General features: G+C 41.4%; 1 protein-coding gene across 12 annotated transcripts in view; it reads left to right on the top strand.

Annotated features, from left to right (window-relative positions):
• The window catches only part of ADGB (androglobin), a 244,834-nt gene that overhangs the window by 100,576 nt on the left and 124,937 nt on the right, over positions 1-19,321 (top strand). For 11 of the 12 annotated variants that reach the window (XR_009762282.1, XR_009762281.1, XR_009762283.1 and 8 more), the window contains exon 22: positions 8,126-8,257. The exons of the other annotated variant lie outside the window; for it this stretch is intronic. Coding sequence is in view for 7 of the 11 variants with exons in the window: in XM_061624063.1 (XP_061480047.1) it covers positions 8,126-8,257 (132 nt within the window). In the remaining 4 variants the exon portion in view is untranslated. The remainder of the gene's footprint in view (positions 1-8,125; positions 8,258-19,321) is intronic. 12 annotated transcript variants of the gene reach the window in all.

Below are 19,321 nucleotides of genomic sequence, written 5' to 3' on the forward strand. Positions count from 1 at the left end.
CTACCACTGCTGCCGCCTCCTCTGCCACTGCCCTTCTCTTTCTCCCCTCCACCTACTGTTCCCTCCCATTCCCTCTACATCACTCTGAGGAAGGAGTTCTTTTTCCAAGCAACGCATCTCAAAGAGTAGCAGCACTGCCACCACCATTTTGCTGCAATGACAGCAAATAACTGTTTAATTTTTAAACAAAAAATGGTATCTTTTAAACAGTCATGGCAAATCAGTATAGAAACTCTCTGTGAGACTTCACCCTGGTAGCCCAACCCCAGAGTGATGCATGGAGTGCATGCCATGACTTGTCACAGCAAACGGATAGGCAGTGGTAGGAGGGAGTGGGAGCAGAATTGGGGTGGCAGAGGATAGGAAAAGCAGAAGGGAGTGGGAGCCAGTCAATCAGTTGTGGCAATCCTGTGTGTGAAGGGCAGAGGGCACATAATCTGCTGCCCGGGCTATATGAGTTTTTACTGGTATTCATAGCACTAAGCTTGATTGACTTAAGGTCTAGTAAATGTTTCAGATCTACCAAACTGATGTAAATTCCAGCATACTAAATACTTTGTGCCTCCTTCATAATGTCCTACAGTATCCAGTTACCTGAAAACATTTTAATAGAGGGGAAACAATACAAAACCATACATTCTGCTGTGAGCACTGTGATACCCCCAAATGGGTAATGTGTCCCTCATATTGCTTGAGGCAGGAAAATATCACTTCACAAGATACTCTCTTGTATCCCTCCCTTGGAGTGTTGGTTCATTTTCCCACCTCATTTGAAGTAGTTCTACGTTCACATTGCTCTTGCATTCTGGCCTGTGATTTAAACTCTTTACTGTTACTATTACTCATTTTATGTTTTGTGAATTTTCCATCTGTTGGTGTGACTGGGAGAGATGGTGAATTTGAGAAACTAATTCTGAAGAGCTTAGTAAGCCTGTTCGTTTCCGTTTTGTCTGTTGGCTCCTGACTATCAATTATTCTCCTCAGTGTGTAGTGTTCACCCCAGTGTATCTCCCTAATCAATTCTCATCAGGTTACTTGTAATCATTTAACCCACTCTTTTTATTCTTGTTTTGTTCATCTATTAGTTAGGGCTCCTGCCAGTAGTGAAATGCCAAAAGCTTATAGAAGAGATCGCCTGGGTCCTCTGAGGAGGCATGAAGAATGGTTGGCAACAACTGCAGGTAGAGGTTGAGATTTTCAACCCAATCAATCCACTTGGGGACATCGCAGATTTCAGTCAAGAGTCCAACAGTAGTCTGGTTCAAGGCTTTCAAATTCAGTGACCACCAGAGGTAGCAAGAAACAGGCAGTTCTGACATCCGACGGCCTTCAGAGGGTGGCAGGTTGTTACACCTTGCTCCAAGGTGGTAAGCAGCAACATCTGACTGCTTGGTGAAGAATGTGGTACATCTTGGATATCAGATATAATTTCAGACTCTGCCTCCAGGCCACTTCATGCCATCTCCAGTTTCTTTGAATCCAGAGAAGCGCAGACTAGTTCAAAGAGCGTTAGATCATCATCTTCAGATAGCTGCAATCAAATCAGTGATGCCAGAGCAGAAGCCCTCTGGTGTTTCTTCTCTGATACTAAACATTCAGAAGAAAAGGAGTTGAAAGATTGCAACCTGTACAAGGGTCTGTCCCTAAAGGATCCACCTAAGGAAGTGGAGACTGTGGATACAAGTCTGGTGTGCTGGGGCTAAGGATGGATGAGAATTTCAATTCAGTTCACATTTCAAGCAGAATTTATCAAATCCGCACTTTCCGAAACTATGAGAACTGAAACACAGCCATCCTTCAAAATTCACATTTATTAGAATTTTGGGATGCAGTTCGTCAACTAAACAATATTTACAAAAATGCATGTATTAAGGGAAAGTGTGCATAAAAATGAATACATGAGTGAAAATAACAGGCAAAAAAGCATGATGTGATGAGAAATGGCTTGCCAAAATGTGTTCCTTTGTCAAAACTGCCTACAAAAATGTGTTTATTTGAAGAAATGCACACTAAAATGGTGGAGTATTTTCATGACGATTTTTTTTTTAAAAAAATGCAGATTACTGCAGAAATGTAGAAAACTGAATTTAACATTGGAAAAATGAGAACCTGAGAGAACCGAAATTGACAGATCTTTCCATCCCTAGCTGGGGCACACAGTGTACATAGCAAGTAGTGCAAGGAATCTGGTCATTGGAAGATCCAAATCAAGGTATAAATTAACTAGAGCTGAAGGCAGTTCAGCTAGCCATACAACACTTTGTGCCAGTACTCAGTTTGAGAGGTGATGTTGAAGACAGACAACATTACCACAAAAGCTTGTGTAAATCAAACGGGAGGCACAAGATCCTACATCTGAAGTCAGCGTTTCTGCTAACTTGAGGAGAGATGCATTTGAAGTCCCTAGCGTCAGAGCATGTTTGAAGCACAAACAGTGTGCAAGCCAATTGATTAAGTTGTCAAACAGTGTTGCTAGGGGACTGGAAGCTCCACAAAAATATCTTCAAGCAAATTCAACACCAGTTCAGGAAGATGAATGTCAATCTGTTTGCATCAGATAGGAACCATCAGCTTCGAAGGCATTATACCAGGTTTCCATCCCTAATTGTGGAAGGCACAGATGTTCTAAACTCTCCTTGACTATGCGGCCTCCAATACATCTTCCCTCTGATTTTACTGCTGGCTTGGGTCCTGAAGAAAGTATGACTAGAAAGAGTGAATGTTATTCTTGTGGCCCTGTTTTGGCCAAGATGGCTATGGTTTTCAGAACTGGTGAAATTAACCATTGTGTCTCTGTGGACTCTGCCAGTACACCCAGACCTATTGACGCAAGGACCTAAAGTTCATCTGGATCCAGAATGGTTACATCCTGTCACTTGGAAGCTGAGCAGAGATTGCTTGGAAGCTGAACAGAAACCACCCGAGATCATCATTCTTTTGGTTTCTCATCCATCAATAATACATATTTATCAATATATTTGGGCAGCTTTCTTGCATTGGTGTGACAAGCATCATGTAAGACCTAGTAAGGCAGGCATAGCGGAACTCTTATTTCCTCCTGCAGGATGGGCTAAAGCAGAGTTTGATGTCAAACACACTGTGTAGGCAAGCTTCAGCCTTCAGTTCTTTCAAAGTAACCATCTCTTGTCGCACATTCGTACTTGGAATAATTTCTGAGAAGATTGATGTTAAATAGTTCTCCAGTGCAACACCAATTTCCACCTAAGAACTTTATATAACTCATCTACACTATAGAAACCACCCTTTAAACCACTGAAGTTTTGGTTTTTTGTTCTACTATGAGTGTTGCTGCTTAAAGTACTCTTTCAAGGAGGCATAGCATCAGCAAGAAGGATTTCAAAGCTTGGAACTTAGCCTGTTGCAAACCACCTTTGTGTGTTTTACAAAGAGAGAATTGTTCTTCAGACTGATCCAACCTTTGTGCCGAAAGTAAATTCTGCTTTTCACTGCCTGCAGAAGTTGGTGTTACCTACATTCTGTTCTTCATTATTTCATCCTAAAGAATGTGCATGGAACTTTTTGGATGTCCACAGGGTGCTGAAAGTATATATAAACAGGACAAAGCCATTCTGACAAACAGACTAATTGTTGGTTTCTTTCCATCCAGCTTCTTTGGGGAGAGTGTTCTCAACATCCACAGCATACAATTGCCTTCATTTGAGTCTGCCAACTGGTATCGTAGCTTACCCAACAAAAATCTGCAGATTTCTACAAACATGCTTCTTCAAGATGCACCACTTGAGGTAGTCCAAGTGCATTTACCCGACACTACAAAATTAACATCTGTGCTTCCACAAAAGCAGCATTTGGGAGGTGTGTCCTTCAACAAGTTCTTTATACCCATTAAGCACCAGTTTTCTCCCACTTGGGGGTGTCCTAGTGCCTACTGGAGAAGGGACCATTGGAGTCACCTGGAGGGGTTTCTTATGGGGCTCTAGGACAATACCAAGGCTCACCCGGGGCTGCATGACATAGAAGTGGATTAGGAGTAAAAAGGTCAGAGAGTAACCATGTACATTTATGTGTATCTGTTGTGTAAAATTTTGTTGTTAGATTAGTGTTGTTGAATGTTTAACCAGTAGATAATTACAAGCTTTAAACTGACACTTCAAAGGACACTTCAAACCAGAGAGCTTCTTGTAGAATGATAATGTTTTCCTACCTCAAGCAACAGAAGGAACACATTAACCACTTGGTATGGTGTCGTAGTATGCCTTCAGATGAGTCCAATGGCCCCCTTTCATCAGGACAGGTGCATTATTTTACACTGTAAGGGTTTCTGGATTATAAGCTTTACTGTTGGAAGGGAATTATGGGACCATAATTGTTTTTATTTAAACAGTAAAGTGATACTTTATTTTCAATCCAAACCTTTCCTCTCTAATATTCAGGGTAGAAAGGTCTCTGTTTTTCCCGCTTCACTTTCTAGTTGAAAGCAAGTCTTCCCCACCCCATTGTTGCTGAACCCAATACAGAAGATGGGCTCTTGGGATTTTTTTTGGCCCTAGTCTTTATATACACTCCCCTCTCCCAAGAGAGAGAGTGAGAACTGGCTGCTACAGAGCTGGGCTGAGGCTAACTGTTTTTTCTCTACCATAGGTTGAGCAGCATTAGTGGCAACAGCTACTTCTTGATAACTCCACACATTTGAGGGTAGCCACCAAGAGGACTACCCTCCACATCTAACTGCCAATGTGAGTGCACAATCACTGTTTTGCCTCACTTTGCAACTATAGGAGTAGATTCACCCATTGCCCTAATAACCAGGCCTTTATGCTATATTATTCTGTCCCCCACCCTAGTATGCACAGATGAAGGGCAGGTTACAAATATTTACAATTAAATAAATAATAAATAAGATATTCCTCCATGCTGTAGATGCCTTGCCCCCCCCATCTTCTGCAAGACCTTAGAGGAGAGATGAGGAATATCTAACCTGCAGACCAATCTTGGCCTCACTAGAGGGTCCAGGTTGGCCCACAAGGCCATTTTCCTCAAATCACACCAACGCCCACGTGTCCATCATCTGATGTCACTGAGTAATGTCAGCAAAGTGGGTGGGGGTGGGGTTCAATCCTTCTGGATGTTGCTTCACCAGGAAGTCCCCTGCAGGCAACACATTGGTGAAGCAGACCCCTGTATCCAGCAAGATTGGACCCTCCACCCATCAGCTGATAAGTGGAGGGTTCAATCCTGCTGGATGCTGCTTTGCTCCACTGCCATGGGTCAACTTTTACAGGTGGGTGGAACTGCCCACCTATCAGTTATCTGATGTCCGCATGATGTCAGATAATTGACAGGTAGTTGCCCCCACCCACCTATCAAAATAGGTTTGTGGGGGTGGGGGGCAATAAAGATTGGGCCCACCAGGCCTAAAATGTTCACCACCCCTGCCTTAGAGCATTGCAGGCAGCAGACCTAAGAACATGGAAACTGGGATAGCTAAAATTTGGTGAGCATTTCCGTAACCAAGGCAGGAAGGACACATTTTCAGGCTACCATAAGACACTTACAAATTGAAAGAGGCTGGAGAGTGAATGGACATATACACAGTTTGGCCTTTCCAGATACTATTTCATGCTGCCACCTGACAATTCTGGCTTCAGATCACTGATGGGCTTCCAGATGGATCATGGGCCTCAGAAGAAGCCTAACAGTGCTGACACTTGATCTAGGCCTGGGTCAATGAGACCTAGCCATTCTATGCTCCAAGTGTGTGTAAAGGACAGGGATCAGATTAGGAACCCCTTTGCTTAATTTGCTGTGCTAATGCTGATTCGCTTCCATTGTTCTTACTGTGTCATGTGATACAATTAGCTCTAAAGAGGTAGATAATGTTTATAAGGATAGGTTTGTCCATATTAAAAATGTGACTGCAAATTGTAGTATGTTTTGGAAATGATGTGGTTTTTTACTTTTAATAGAAAACTAATAGACACCCTCCTCTAAGATGCACACCTTAACATGGTGAGGGGGGTTGAGAGTGTCGAAGAAGCTGAGAGCAATGCCAACAGGAGTCTAGACCAAGAGGCTAGACTCTTAGCAGGGTCACCCAAGGCAGAATAATCAAAACCAAGCCACCAGACTAAGATGCATCCAAACTCAGAGCAAGGCAATGGTAAACCACCTCTGAATACCTCTTACCACAAAAACCCTATGAACAGAGTATCCAAAATGCAACACAAGATAGTGCTGGAAGATGAGACTCTCAGGTCAGAAGGCACTCAGTAAGCTACTGGTGAAGAACAACGTTCAAGTATGAGTAGCACTGTGACTAATGACACCACTGGGCCAAATCCGAAAGGAAGCCCAGAGGCTGATGTGCACAGATGCGAAAGGAGAGTCCGGAGTTATATGACGTACACAGTAGGAACATGGAATGTGAAAAGCATGAACCAGTGAATGTCAGAAATTGTCAAGCAAGAAATGGAACGCATCAACATTACAATACATGGTGTGAGTAAATTAAAATGGACAGGAATGAGACATTTTTAATCATGCAACTACAAAATATTTTATGCAGGAAATGAGAAATTAAGAAACGGGGTTGCTTCAATAGTGAAAAGTGAGGTAACAAAAGCAATAATGCAAGGTCTGAGGGAGTGATATCAATGAGATTAAATGGGAAACCTATTAACGTAACCATCATCCAAGTCTATGCTCCAACAGCAAACAGAGAAAAAGAGGAAATGGAGAGATTTTACGCAGAAGTACAGTAAGAAATTGATCACACACCAAAACAAGATGTGCTGATAATCATGGAGGACTGGAATGCAAAAGTAGGGAACAGAGAATAACTAGGAATTGTGGGGAAATGGGGCTTAGAAATGAAGCAGGAGAAAGACTTATTGAATTGTGAAGCCAATAATTTGTTTCTTGTAAACACATTTTTTGAGCAACCAAAAAGACGACTGTACACGTGGACATCATCAGATGGTCAATATAGGAATCAAATTGATTATATAATTGGCAACAGAAGATGGAGAAGTTCCATACTTTCTGTGAAAACAAGACCAGGAGCAGACTATGGTACAGATTATGAACTGGTAATATTGAAAATCAGAGTAAAGCTAAAGAAGAAGATCAAAGCAATAATAATTCCAAAATACAATTTAAATAACATCTCAGAAGCATATAAAGATCAAATAAGGAACAAATTTGAGGCTTTAAACAGTGAATAGAGAACCAGAAGAGCTGTGGAGTGAAGTCAGAGACATTATCAGGGAAGAATGCAAAAAGACAATACCTCTAGTTAAAAAGAGAGAGAAAGACCTCAATGGATGATTGATGAAACTCTTAACATGGTTAAAGAGCGAAGGAAAGCAAAAGGTGATAGAAACAATAATACAGTGCAATAATACAGTGACTAGTATGTAGGGACAAAGAGAACTATTACAATAGTTATTGTATAGAAATAGAAGAGGACAACAAAAAGGGTAGAACAAGAGCCCAATTCCAAAAGATTAGAGAAATGAAAGGGAAATTTAAGCCAAGGGTAGTGATGTTGAATAATCAACAGGGGAACACACTGATTAACGGAGATGAAATAAAAGGAAGATGGAAGCAATACACTGAAGAACTCTATAAAAGAGATGCTATGATAACAGATTCATTCACGGAGTAACCATATGATGAAGAACCAGAAATTTTAGAATGTGAGGTGAAAGCTGCTCTTAAAATACTTGGAAGAAATAAATCACCAGGGAAAGATGGCATACTAATAGGGTTGCTACAAGTTACTGGGATTGAATCTGTCCAAAGTTTGACAAAAATTTGTCAACAAATATGGAAAACTAAACAATGGCCCACAGACTGGAAGCGTTCAATATATATCCCAATTCCAAAGAAATGTGATTCCAGGGAATACAGTAACCATCGAACTATTGCCTTAATATCCCATGCAAGGGTTATAACAATGTATCAGAATATCGAATGATTTGCATATAATGTACAAGTGGGACCCGCAGAAAAAATATTGCAGTGATCCTTCTTGTGTGCAGATGGTACTCTTTTGGCCACATAAGAACCTACACTTGGAGACTTGTTTGATATTATTATGTAGGATTACATCATAAACAATAATATAGCACTTTTATTTTTTTAGAGCTAACGGAGATGAACATTCCTCTTTGGCAGAACAAAGATCCCACACCTGAAGAAGAGGAAGCTGCGCGTAAACTACAGGCTGCCTGGAGAGGGACTTATGTGAGGCTACTGATGAATGGCAGAAGTCCAGGTCAGGATTCTCTATCCTTGTTCAGTCATCCATCCTCAACATTTTCAAAATGGAAATGGACTGCCTTCAAGTCGATTCCGACTTATGGGCGACCCTATGAACAGGGTTTTCATGGTCAGTGGTATTCAGAGGTGGTTTACCATTGTCTTTATCCTAGGCTGAGAGGCAGTGACTGGCCCAAGGTCACCCAGTGAGCTTTGTGGCTGTGTGGGGATTCGAACCTTGGTCTCCCAGGTCATAGTCCAACACTCTAACCACTACACCACACTGGTATTTTCAAGTAGACATTTAATGCAGGAAAACATAATGCACACCAGTCAAACCTCTGTGAGCTCCATTTTACATTTTTATCTATATGAATTTATGCTCCAGTGTATTCCATAGCCTTGAGGAAGCTTACAGTATTTTAATATTTCTTTCTCCATTGGTAATACCATTTTTTGGAAATTCCCTGCAGCCATCCCATTCATAAGCAGACATTTTAACAATGAAACACATTTATAACTGAACCTCCTTTCATCCATTTCCTTCCTTCCTATTCAATGAACAATTCTACGGCCTGGTTTAGGCATCACAATCTCTGTCTGATAAACCATAGTTCCTGATTTCATAAACTACAGTGTCCTGTGATGTCAGCACCTGGAAAGTGTTCCCCTGCAGACCAGGATATCAAACCAGAGGGAAAGGAAAGGAAAGGGACAAGGGGTGAGTACATGGGCAACAGGAATGGGATCTGTTGGCCACTGCCACTCCAAAGGCATTCCATCAATTTAACAGCGAGTATCGATTTGAGTTCATTCTTTTTCTGCTACCCACTGCTTTTACCAGTCTGAATTTTTTCTCACCCAAAATGATGTCAATATCAATATTTTAACAGGAAATATCAATATTTTGAAGGGAAGTAGCAATAAATGGAAGGAAATATCAATATTTTGAAAGGAAATATTGATATTTGGAAAGGAAAGGAAAGTGGCTTTACTACCTCCTTCTCCACTGTGACTGAGGCTAGTCAGTTTTCATATTGGCAAGCAGAGACTGGACTGGCTGTTTTTCTTTTGGAAAGGAAAGGAGGAAAGCAGCTTTCAGTGCTCCCCATCCCCCACCTCTTCCTTGGCAAGCCTAGAGTCCTTAACATGGGAGAGGTTAGGCTTGCCTTTTAATTTCTATTAGAGGCTTGGCTTGCTTCCTTCCACTTGGAGTTTGGTTTATTGGAGGGCGTGGCAGAGAGAGAGAGAGAAGTTTGCTGTGAGTACAGTCAATAACAGAACAGTCTATTCGAAGGGCAAAAATTTGATGTTTGGGGAAAGTCGCTGAAGTTTGGAGCAAAGAGGATTGCTCTATGAAGACAGAGAATCTGTGGACCATTGGGATGCTTTGATTGTGGCTGCCTCACCCACATAGGTATGTTATGCGGACAGAGCATGTCTGCATATAAAAGCCGTCACTATATCTGTCAAAGTATGGAAAGTCAGTTGCAATTCTGCAAGTATTTTACAATGGAAGATGAATGAATTAGTAGCACAGTCTGGAAGCACCTATGATCATTTGGAGCTTGACTAGCACAATGAAGATGTTGGGCTGATTCACCTCCCTCTCTTTCAACGTTCAGCAACACACAGGTATCTGAATATTAAATCCTTGCTGGAAAGAAACTATACAATAGGCAAGATGAATGAGTACCTGGTTGTTCCCTCTTCTCTTACAACAATATTAGCTTCTCAAGTGATAAATTACATAGTAGAATTTATACCTGGTTCAGGGAATATGGATGGCTTTTGCCTTCTCTCCCTCCAACTCCAGAAACTTTTGTTAATTGCTTAATGAGGCTCTGCTCTTCCAGTCTACATCTCCATCACAGAGGCACATCTCCCTTTTCCTGTGCATGTCAGATGATCTCAGGTGGGACTAGAGCACCGTTTTTGCCTTGCTGTTCAGTCTGGCCAGCTTATATCCTTATTTAGAATCCCAAATCTTTCCCTCCTGTTTTTTATTTCTTATATCTGAATTCCTTTCTGAGTGGTTTGTGTTTGAATGCTGCTTACAGTTTTTTCCAAATGAATTGTGTGCATGTCTGAATGACTGTTAAGTGTCCATTATGTCCATTGGTCAATTTATTATATTATTAAATTGATTGCCCTAAGCATTTGTTACCCTGAATTAATTACCTAGATAATTAGCTGAGGTGTTCAAATTAATTCCGTTTTATCTAATGAATTTTGTTCAACTGTTACAAAGAAGAATTTTCTGAGGAGAAAAAACAAACAAAAAACCTGCTTGTGGCAAAATGCCTCAAGATCACATCAAAGATTCATCAGAGCACTCTAAAAAAGTAAAATCAGTACAGCAAGTGGCTGGACCGGTTGGTGCTGTAGCGCCTTCAGCCTGCTCACAGAACAAGATGTCAGTTAAAAATACAAGCTGTGGCAGCACTCATGGAGGTGACTTCCATTTTGGGCAACAGAAAACAGCCTCACAGAGTGACCCATTAACTCTTGCGGTAGCACAGAGAGTGGCCAGTAACAATAACAAAAACATTACAAACCCTGCAAGTGATGCGATAGCAGAGCAATCGGGGAGGGAAAATGCCGCCACGACTAAGGAGAAAAATAAAAATGCAGTTTTGCCAACAACATTATTAGAGCGCAGAAGAGCAGCTTATGTGGGAGAGCAAACCGGCAGTGCAACCAATGATGAGATGTTCTCTGAGGATGAAAGGGCTGCACATCCTTTGGTCTTTTCCTGCTCAAATTCAGAGGAGGAAGAAGAATTCACTGGATTTAATGCCTAGCAGTCTAAATTTCCACATACCTGTTCAGATAAAGTGCCATTGCCTAATGCTACCATCTCTGGTCAAAGCCAGCAACAACAGCATACAGAATCAGCAAAGACACACAAACAGCAGCAACAGCATAAAGATTCAACACAGACAGTTAATTTGGTCTCTGTTGCCATCTCCAGTCTCAATCAGGAAATACAGCAGGTAGAATATTTCTGTTTAAAATCCTGCTCCGTTAAATCATGTTAGAAGAGCCCTGATGGATAACATTTCTGCAGAACTAGTTGCATTTCACCGCTCTTTCAAAGTAGCACCTATGCAAATGCAGCAAGTTACACAAGCACACCCTTCATCAGTGAATACTCAATTACCTTCCAATATGTTGCAGCACAGTGTTCATTTGAGTCCACCAAACAATACTGTTAATAAGCAGCAGGGGCAATAGAGAACATGAGACAATGCTTCACCAGACCCACAGGATGTGTCCAGAGGTAGAGCGCTAAGGCTGATAGTACAGAGGTTTGGCAGACAAACCACTGAGACGCAATAGATTGTGTATGATGATTCAGTTGTCTCTCTGAAGAAGGATATAGATAGTTCACAGGTGGAAGAACAGCCCACTTTGAGGCTTTCCATAAAGGATGGCAAAGTCAACTCCTTATGTTTTTGGAATTGTAAATTACCTCTTTGGTCTGGGTAACTCTGCTGTGTTCCCTCAATAGTCTTAAGTAGTCCTGTGGAGGATGCGATGTCCACCATGTCCACGGGCAATGATTGGGCAGCAACCAACAGCCACTACAAGGGCAGCTGAGTTGCTGGAGACCAGGAGGACATGCTATATGAGGGAGTCATGGCCTGGAAGTCCTGGTCACTTGAAGTACACTAATTCAGCTCAGCAAACTGCAAACAGGTGTCAAAGGAGGAGGATGTGTAGCAGCCGCCTCAAATACAAGTACTAGGGGCTATTTCATGTGTGTTATCTTCATCAAGTGGGCTTCTACCCCAGTGCACAAGCAATAGCCAAACACACTTCATTAAAAACAAAAACTGGTCTCAATAAAGAAAACACAGGGACTATATGTGCTAATTGCCTGTGTACAGACCAACTGAGCAGGACACTCAGTCCATGCAGTTATCTGGTTGGCATCTGTTTGTGCAGCAGATAAGAGAAGCCTGGCTGAGAGATGTTAAGTCTGTCATTTGCTGAGATACAACTGCTGTTTTCTGATTCCCAGTGCATAGTTGCTCAATCCATCCACAGACAGGCTGATCAGCCTGGTTATCCACAAATTGTTGCTGCCAAGTCATGCAAAAACTATGATGAAGATAGAAAAAAAATTAATTAGTCTGATGCACAGTCAGATTAGGAGAAAGCCATATCAGCATAACAGCAGCATATAGTGGCACATTGAGTGTTCTGCAGTTTTCTAATTCACAATGTGTAGTTTTTCAGCCTGCCACAGACAGGCTGATCAGTCTGGTTATCCACAGATTGTTGCTGCCAAGTCATGCAAAAATGATGACAATGATGATGATGATATTAGTCTGACGCATGGTCAGATTAGGACAAAGTCATATGGACACAATTCCTTTTCAGATGAAAAGGGTGCTAAGCTCCCAGACTCACATGCAATTTCAAGGGGCCAGTGGCCACAGTTCAGAGTGACATCACAGGTTGCTAGATAGCCAGATGCTGCCTTGAACACTGATTCCTTTGATCCTCAGGTGACGCTAGATAATTGAGAAGGGGGAAGGAAGTAATGAGGTAAAGATTGAAAAGAAAATATCTCACCCCGTGTTAAAGGATGAACATTTCATTCATTTGTTCTGTAGAATGTTAGTGGCATTGGATCATCCTGACAAACCAACTGATCCAAAGCTCAGTGGTCCCAAAAGAACCTAGTACTAATCACAAGGTGATTTTGGTATAGCTGCTAAGTAAGTGACTTAGACTGAATGTGAAGCACTTCTTCAAGCTAAAAGACTAATGGTTTCAGCAAATAAATACTACTTTCCAGACCTAGAGTTTATGCCTAAACTGACCAGTGGCAATTAATTTGTCAGTGGTTACTTTAGTGTCCAAAGCTTATCTCACAAAAGAGGAAGCACAACTATAGGACATGGCTAATAGAAGAATAGCATGAAGTGCATCCTAGTGCTCAGTAACAGTAATCAATTCTGTTTTAATGCTCATGCTATTCTACAGCAACATCTTACTACTCATCATTCTACTACATTGCCACCAGTGTCAAGTGCTGTATTTGGGGCCAATTTGGGCACTTCCTCATTAGGAGGTGTACTGGATTCCAGCCTCCCCATTCAGTAATCAGAAGTTGCAGTCAGCCTCTCAAAGGCAGAGAGCTGTCACAAAACTCTATTGTAAAGTGAGTAATTGTTTCCATAATGTCCTATACTGGGCAATCTGCCTCTTTATTATCAGGGCAGCCTTTTTGGCTCACTATAACATTAGATCAGTTGTGGTTAGATACGGTATGTTCTACATGATGATGATTATGATATTTCCATTTATAGACCGCTCACTATCTGAAAGATCTCAAAGCGGTTTACAATAGAATACACAAGATACAATAAAAACCATATCAAATTAATTTACAAAGCAAAATACATGAATGATATATATGTACATAAACACAATATAAAAGTCAGAGTATTACAAGCAGTATAATATACCAACATAGCACAATACAATCATTCACCATCTAGTCCATGCAACGACTACCATCATTCACTACCTCAAACATATCAACCAACCTCTCATACATTATGCAGATTATGCAGACACAAGCCTACATAAAGAATAAAATGTTCAGATAACCAAGAGATTCACGTAACCATTTAGGATACTGGAAAATCTATAGCCTGATCCTATGCAGAGGCTTAAGCATGCCCAGCTCTGCATAGAATTGCCCACAGAGATCTCTTAAGATCTCTTTTTTGTGTGTGAGTGTTCTTAAGAAGTGACGAAATAGTCTCTAATAAACTGTGTTTCTGTAAATCATAGCCTACACCTATTTTTTAAGGCACAACAATCCTGGATGCCATACACCGTGTGCGAAGTCCATCCTTTCTGCTTCACAGAGGTGTTTGCTCCTGATCAGAGCTTGGAAAAGTTACTTTTTTTGAACTACAACTCCCATCAGCCTAATCCAGTGCCCATGCTGGCTGAGGCTGATGGGAGTTGTAGTTCAAAAAAGTAACTTTTCCAAGCTCTGCTCCTGATACAAGTTCGAGGATGGACTATTTCTGTTCCTTGTCTATCTTAGAAGCTGATCAGGTCACAGTGGCATATGCTAATGCATTTTGTCTTGTGTGGCAGACTACCTTGATGGCTCCCTGAACCTAGAGTCCCTCAGCAAGAGGAAAATTGAAAATGATAATGAAGATGATAACATAAAATAAGGGGATGCCACTCAGTGATTATGGGGTTATTGCATCAGTCATTCAGGAGTGTTGCATAAGATCCAACTACAAGGGTGAACATCTCTCCATCTGCCTTGTTTTTTCCAGTCCTAAAAGTTGTCAATTTGGGGTTATTTGGGCCACGGAATGTTCATGTAGTGTTGAAGGGTTATGAAGTCATGTCTGTGGAGATTGTTAGATTTCCCCCCTCAGAACACACCAGAATATTGGCCCTTTGGATTTCCTGACTTTTTCCTGACTTTCCCCAAAGGCATTGGCTCACTGCTTCTTCTTAGGGACCTGACCCTCACTTCCCCAATGTTTTTCCACGGGCAATAGCAGAAGAGTCTGTTGGTTCCTCTAGAGGACCAGAGGCATATAAGTAAATATCAGTTACCTCATGAGCTTCATGAGAATGTAAAGATTATTTCTAGCAGATGGCCCTGTAGTATCTTTATTTGGAAGTATTTTTCAAGAGTAGCAGCACATAGCCCAAGTTTGCTGTTCTGAACCTCTACAATCCTTAATAACTGAAGGGTGGATAATTACATATATCATTTATTCTTGAGGAGTTTGAAGGGTCCCCTAGAGGATGACCTTAACAATAATTATTAAATAACAACAAATAAATAGAATATAGATGAGCTTGTTTTACTTTCTCAAGGTTTCCATGAGGCTTCAGTCATATCTTCTACAACAACATATTCACTATTATCCTCTGCAATGACATATTCACTATTGTTTTTCCAGGGTGCTGATGTTCAATTCATTACCCACCCTTCACCACCAGGGGCCCAGGATGGAGTAAAACAGTTTATAGATCAATATTACAACCGCTAGAACAAATTAACCTTTGGTAGGACTTATTATTCTCTACAAGTTGGTAACTTGGCTAAGGTTTACACACACATTTATTTATTTATTTAGTATTTGGTTTAGATCCCGCCCTTCTTCCCAGCAGGAGCCCAAGGCGACAAACAAAAGCACTAAAAACACTTTAAAACATCATAAAAACAGACTTTAAAATACAATAAAACAAAATAACCTTAAAAACCTTTTTTTAAAAAAGCTTTGAAGACATCTTTTAAAAAGTTTAAAAACATTGTTTTTTTTAAAAAAAGCAATTGCACATGCAAAAAATAGGAATTGCACATGCAACTTTTCCTCCCTTGAGGAAGTTCAATAGCAAATTTAATGCATGTTTTATGTGTAAGTTAATTTTTCTTTATTCCTTGTCTTCAGCAGGTATAGTTTTATATAAAGTTTTTTCAGAATGTGGGCAACAGAATCGAAGACAAAAACATGCTTCTTATATAATCCGCAACTAACTGGCAATTAAGGCTGCCAGGTCTTCTGTTGTTCCTTTGCTTTCATTTAAAAAACAGCTTTTAAGTTTCAGATTACTGGCACTCAGCAGGTTCCCATAGCATGTCAATATTTCAGGAGTTGCTTTGTAGGTATGCAAAGTTTCACCTATTTGGAGTTTTCCTGGCTGCTTTTGAAGCACTCAGGAGGTTTTGGTTGCATAAATTATCAGGTGTCCATTAGTGAGTTCCTCTAGCTAGAGCTTCTCTGGCTGCTTCTGAAGGATTCAAGGGGTTATCTTACTCTGCGCCTGGTATCGTGATGCATTCAGCAAGAGCAGCAGCTGCTTATGCAGCACATTCAACAAATGTTCCTCTACAGGAAGTTTGTTGGTCAGCCACTTAGGCAAACCTGGATACATTTATCAAGCACTATAAGAGGGATATTTATGCTTCTGCGGAGATAGACGTAGGGAGGTGAGTTCTTTAACGGGTGCTGTCCGACCATTAAAGGGCACGTGCAGTAATTATCAAACTATTATCTTAACATCCTATGCAAATAAAGTAATGCTCAAGATTCTACAACAAAGGCTGTTACCATATATGGAGTGAGAAATGCCAGATGTCTAAGCTGGATTGAGAAAGGGAAGAGGCACCAGAGATCATATTGCAAACATACATTGGATAATGGAACAGACCAAGGAATTTCAGAAGAAAATCACCCTGTGCTTTATAGATTACAACAAAGCCTTTGATTGTGTAGATCATGAAAAACTGTAAAATGCTTTCAAAGAAATAGACGTGCCACAGCATCTGATTGTTCTGATGTGCAACCTATACTGTGGACAAGAGGCTACTGTAAGGACAGAATATGGAGAAACCGACTGGTTCCCCATCAGAAAGGGTGTGAGACAGGGGTGTATTTTATCACCCTATTTGTTTAATCTATATGCAGAACATATCATGCGGAAAGTGGGAATCGACCAAGATGTAGGCTTGAAAATTGGAGGGAGAAATATCAATAATTTAAGATAAGTGGATGATACCATACTATTAGCAGAAACCAGTAATGATCTGAAATGAATGCTGTTGAAAGTTAAAGAGGAAAGCACAAAAGCAGGACTACAGCTGAATATCAAGAAGACTAAAGTAATGACAACAGAAGATTTATGTAACTTCAAAGTTGATAATGAGGATATTGAACTTGTCAAGGATTATCAATACCTTGGCACAGTCATTAACCAAAATGGAACAATAGTCAAGAAATCAGAGAAAGGCTAGGCCTGGGGAGGGCATCTGTGAGAGAACTAGAAAAGGTCCTCAAATAAAAAGATTGTATCACTGAACACTTAAGTCAGTATCATTTGGTAGACAGTAAAAAAAGTGGGTAATAGAAAAATCAACTCATTTGAAATGTGTTGGAGGAGCATTTTGCAGAGAGCATGGACTGCAGGGGGGGGAATTGGGTGTTAGAACAAATTAAACCAGAACTATCACTAGAAGCTAAAATGATGAAACTGAGGTTAACATACTTTGGACACAACATGAGAAGATATGATTCACTAGAAAGGACAATAATGCTGGGAAAAACAGAAGGGACTAGAAAAAGAGGAAGGTCAAACAAGAGATGGATTGATTCCATAAAGGAAGCCACAGACCTGAATTACAAGTTCTGAACAGGGTGCTTTACAACAGATGCTATTGGAGATCACAGATTCATAAGGTCACCATAAGTTGTAATCAACTTGAAGGCACATAACACACACACAGAAGGTCAGCTTTGGAACATTCCAGTTGGGGGTCACCTGGTGCCCACTGGAGAAGGAACCATTTTGCTCACCAGAAAGGTGTTTCTCTGGGGGCACAAGGACACCACCAAGGCCCACTCTGGGATGTAACATGAGGATGAATAACACAAGGAAAATGGGGGGAGGTTGAAAGGTCAGGGACCTGACCTAGAAGTTCGCAAGTTCATGTTTCATGTTGGCTTTAACAAATGCAATGTTATTTTGAGTCATGATGTTGTTAGTGTTGTAAGTGTAATACTTTCAAGCTTGGCCAGACAGCGAAGTGACATTCCATGGAAGGGGCCAAGGTGAGAGTTCTTTGGAGTGTTAACTCTTTCCTGCCTCAAGCAACAGGAAAAAAAGACAGTACCCACTTGGTGGTGTCTTGGTGCCCCAGAGAAGCACCTTTCTGGTGAGTAAAACTGTTCCTTGTCAGTCTTCCTGCTGTTTTATTTCTCACCCTTTTCTTCATGCTGTTTATTTCTCAGCCTTTTCTTCCTGCTGAGTATCTGCTACTGCCTTTTTGTCCTCTCTCCCTTCAGCGAAGAACACTGCTGGATTCTGTTTTTACATCAGAAATTCCTGCTCCGTCTTTAGCCTTCATTGTCAACACACACATAGCATCCCCCCCATATGGGCTGGCCTTGTTATTCTTCCTTGTCCTTTCTCTGCTTGTACTATTCAGTATTACCTGTCCCACTGTCCCTGTAAACCTTGCCAGCCCATCAGCAAGCTCAATAAGTCCTGCTCTCGGGCTATGGGAAAATCTACAGAAAAATCAGCTGTTGTTGCCAAAAATTCTAGGCCTCTGCTGCTGTCTCTGCTTCCTGTCAACACAACAGAGCCCTGTACTAGTGGCAGTTAGCAGCAGCCCCTCTTTCCTGGAGCAGGAGACTATAGAAGCACTCTCCAATTTCATCACACCATCATTGAGACCTTTCAACATAGTGGGCCTGTGGAAATGGGGGCAGAATAGCCACAGAGCCTTGTAATTCTCCCTTCCTAATGAGTGTGATCATCTCAGAGCAGGGCTCACTTTGCCTGTTACACCTGGCACTGGGGAATGATCACAATGTTTAATACACAGATCCCTCAGAGCTGAGGAGCAGCTCTCTGGTGATGGAGGACAGTTATTAGCAGCCCTTAGGTCCTTTCGCCCCACACTCAGTCTTCTCCTGAGGACTTCAGGGGCTTTCAGGACACATCCAGGGTTCAGCCCTCTTGCAGGACTATTAATTCCCAGCTCTCTTCATCAGCTGGGCTGCCCCATGTTTCCCAGACACTGTCGTCAGCATCATCAACTGGGTTGCCTCCACTGGCTCAATTGCATCTATCAATTGACATGCTTCAACATTTAAAGAAGCTTGGTTAGCTGACTGTTCTAAGGTTTTGGCTGCTATGTTTCAAATCATGCCTAAGGCCTCACAGCAGCCTCCTGCTGTACCAAGTTTCAATTTACTGCGAAACCAGTCTCATTCTTCACTGCAGTAGGGTGCTCCCTCTACTCCACAGCTTGTGCCCTAAGCCCTTGGTTCCACTCCATTCATCTCCTGCCCCCATGCTATACATATGGGCGGGCAAGAGTCATGCAATCTAACTACATCAGAAAGGTCCCTCCACACAGAGCTGAGGATTGACATTCTAATTTGGTTGTTTTGGACAAGAAGGAATGTATTGGTGTACCTCAGAGGTACTGCAGACTATGAGGCAGGTCACTGTCCCCTCCCCAGAAGTTCCTTCCTTCCCCTCTTTCCACCAATGCAGAAAAGAGAGTCAG

The sequence above is a fragment of the Rhineura floridana genome, chromosome 4 (genome assembly GCF_030035675.1).
Source record: "Rhineura floridana isolate rRhiFlo1 chromosome 4, rRhiFlo1.hap2, whole genome shotgun sequence".
Classification (NCBI taxonomy): Eukaryota; Metazoa; Chordata; class Lepidosauria; order Squamata; family Rhineuridae; genus Rhineura; species Rhineura floridana.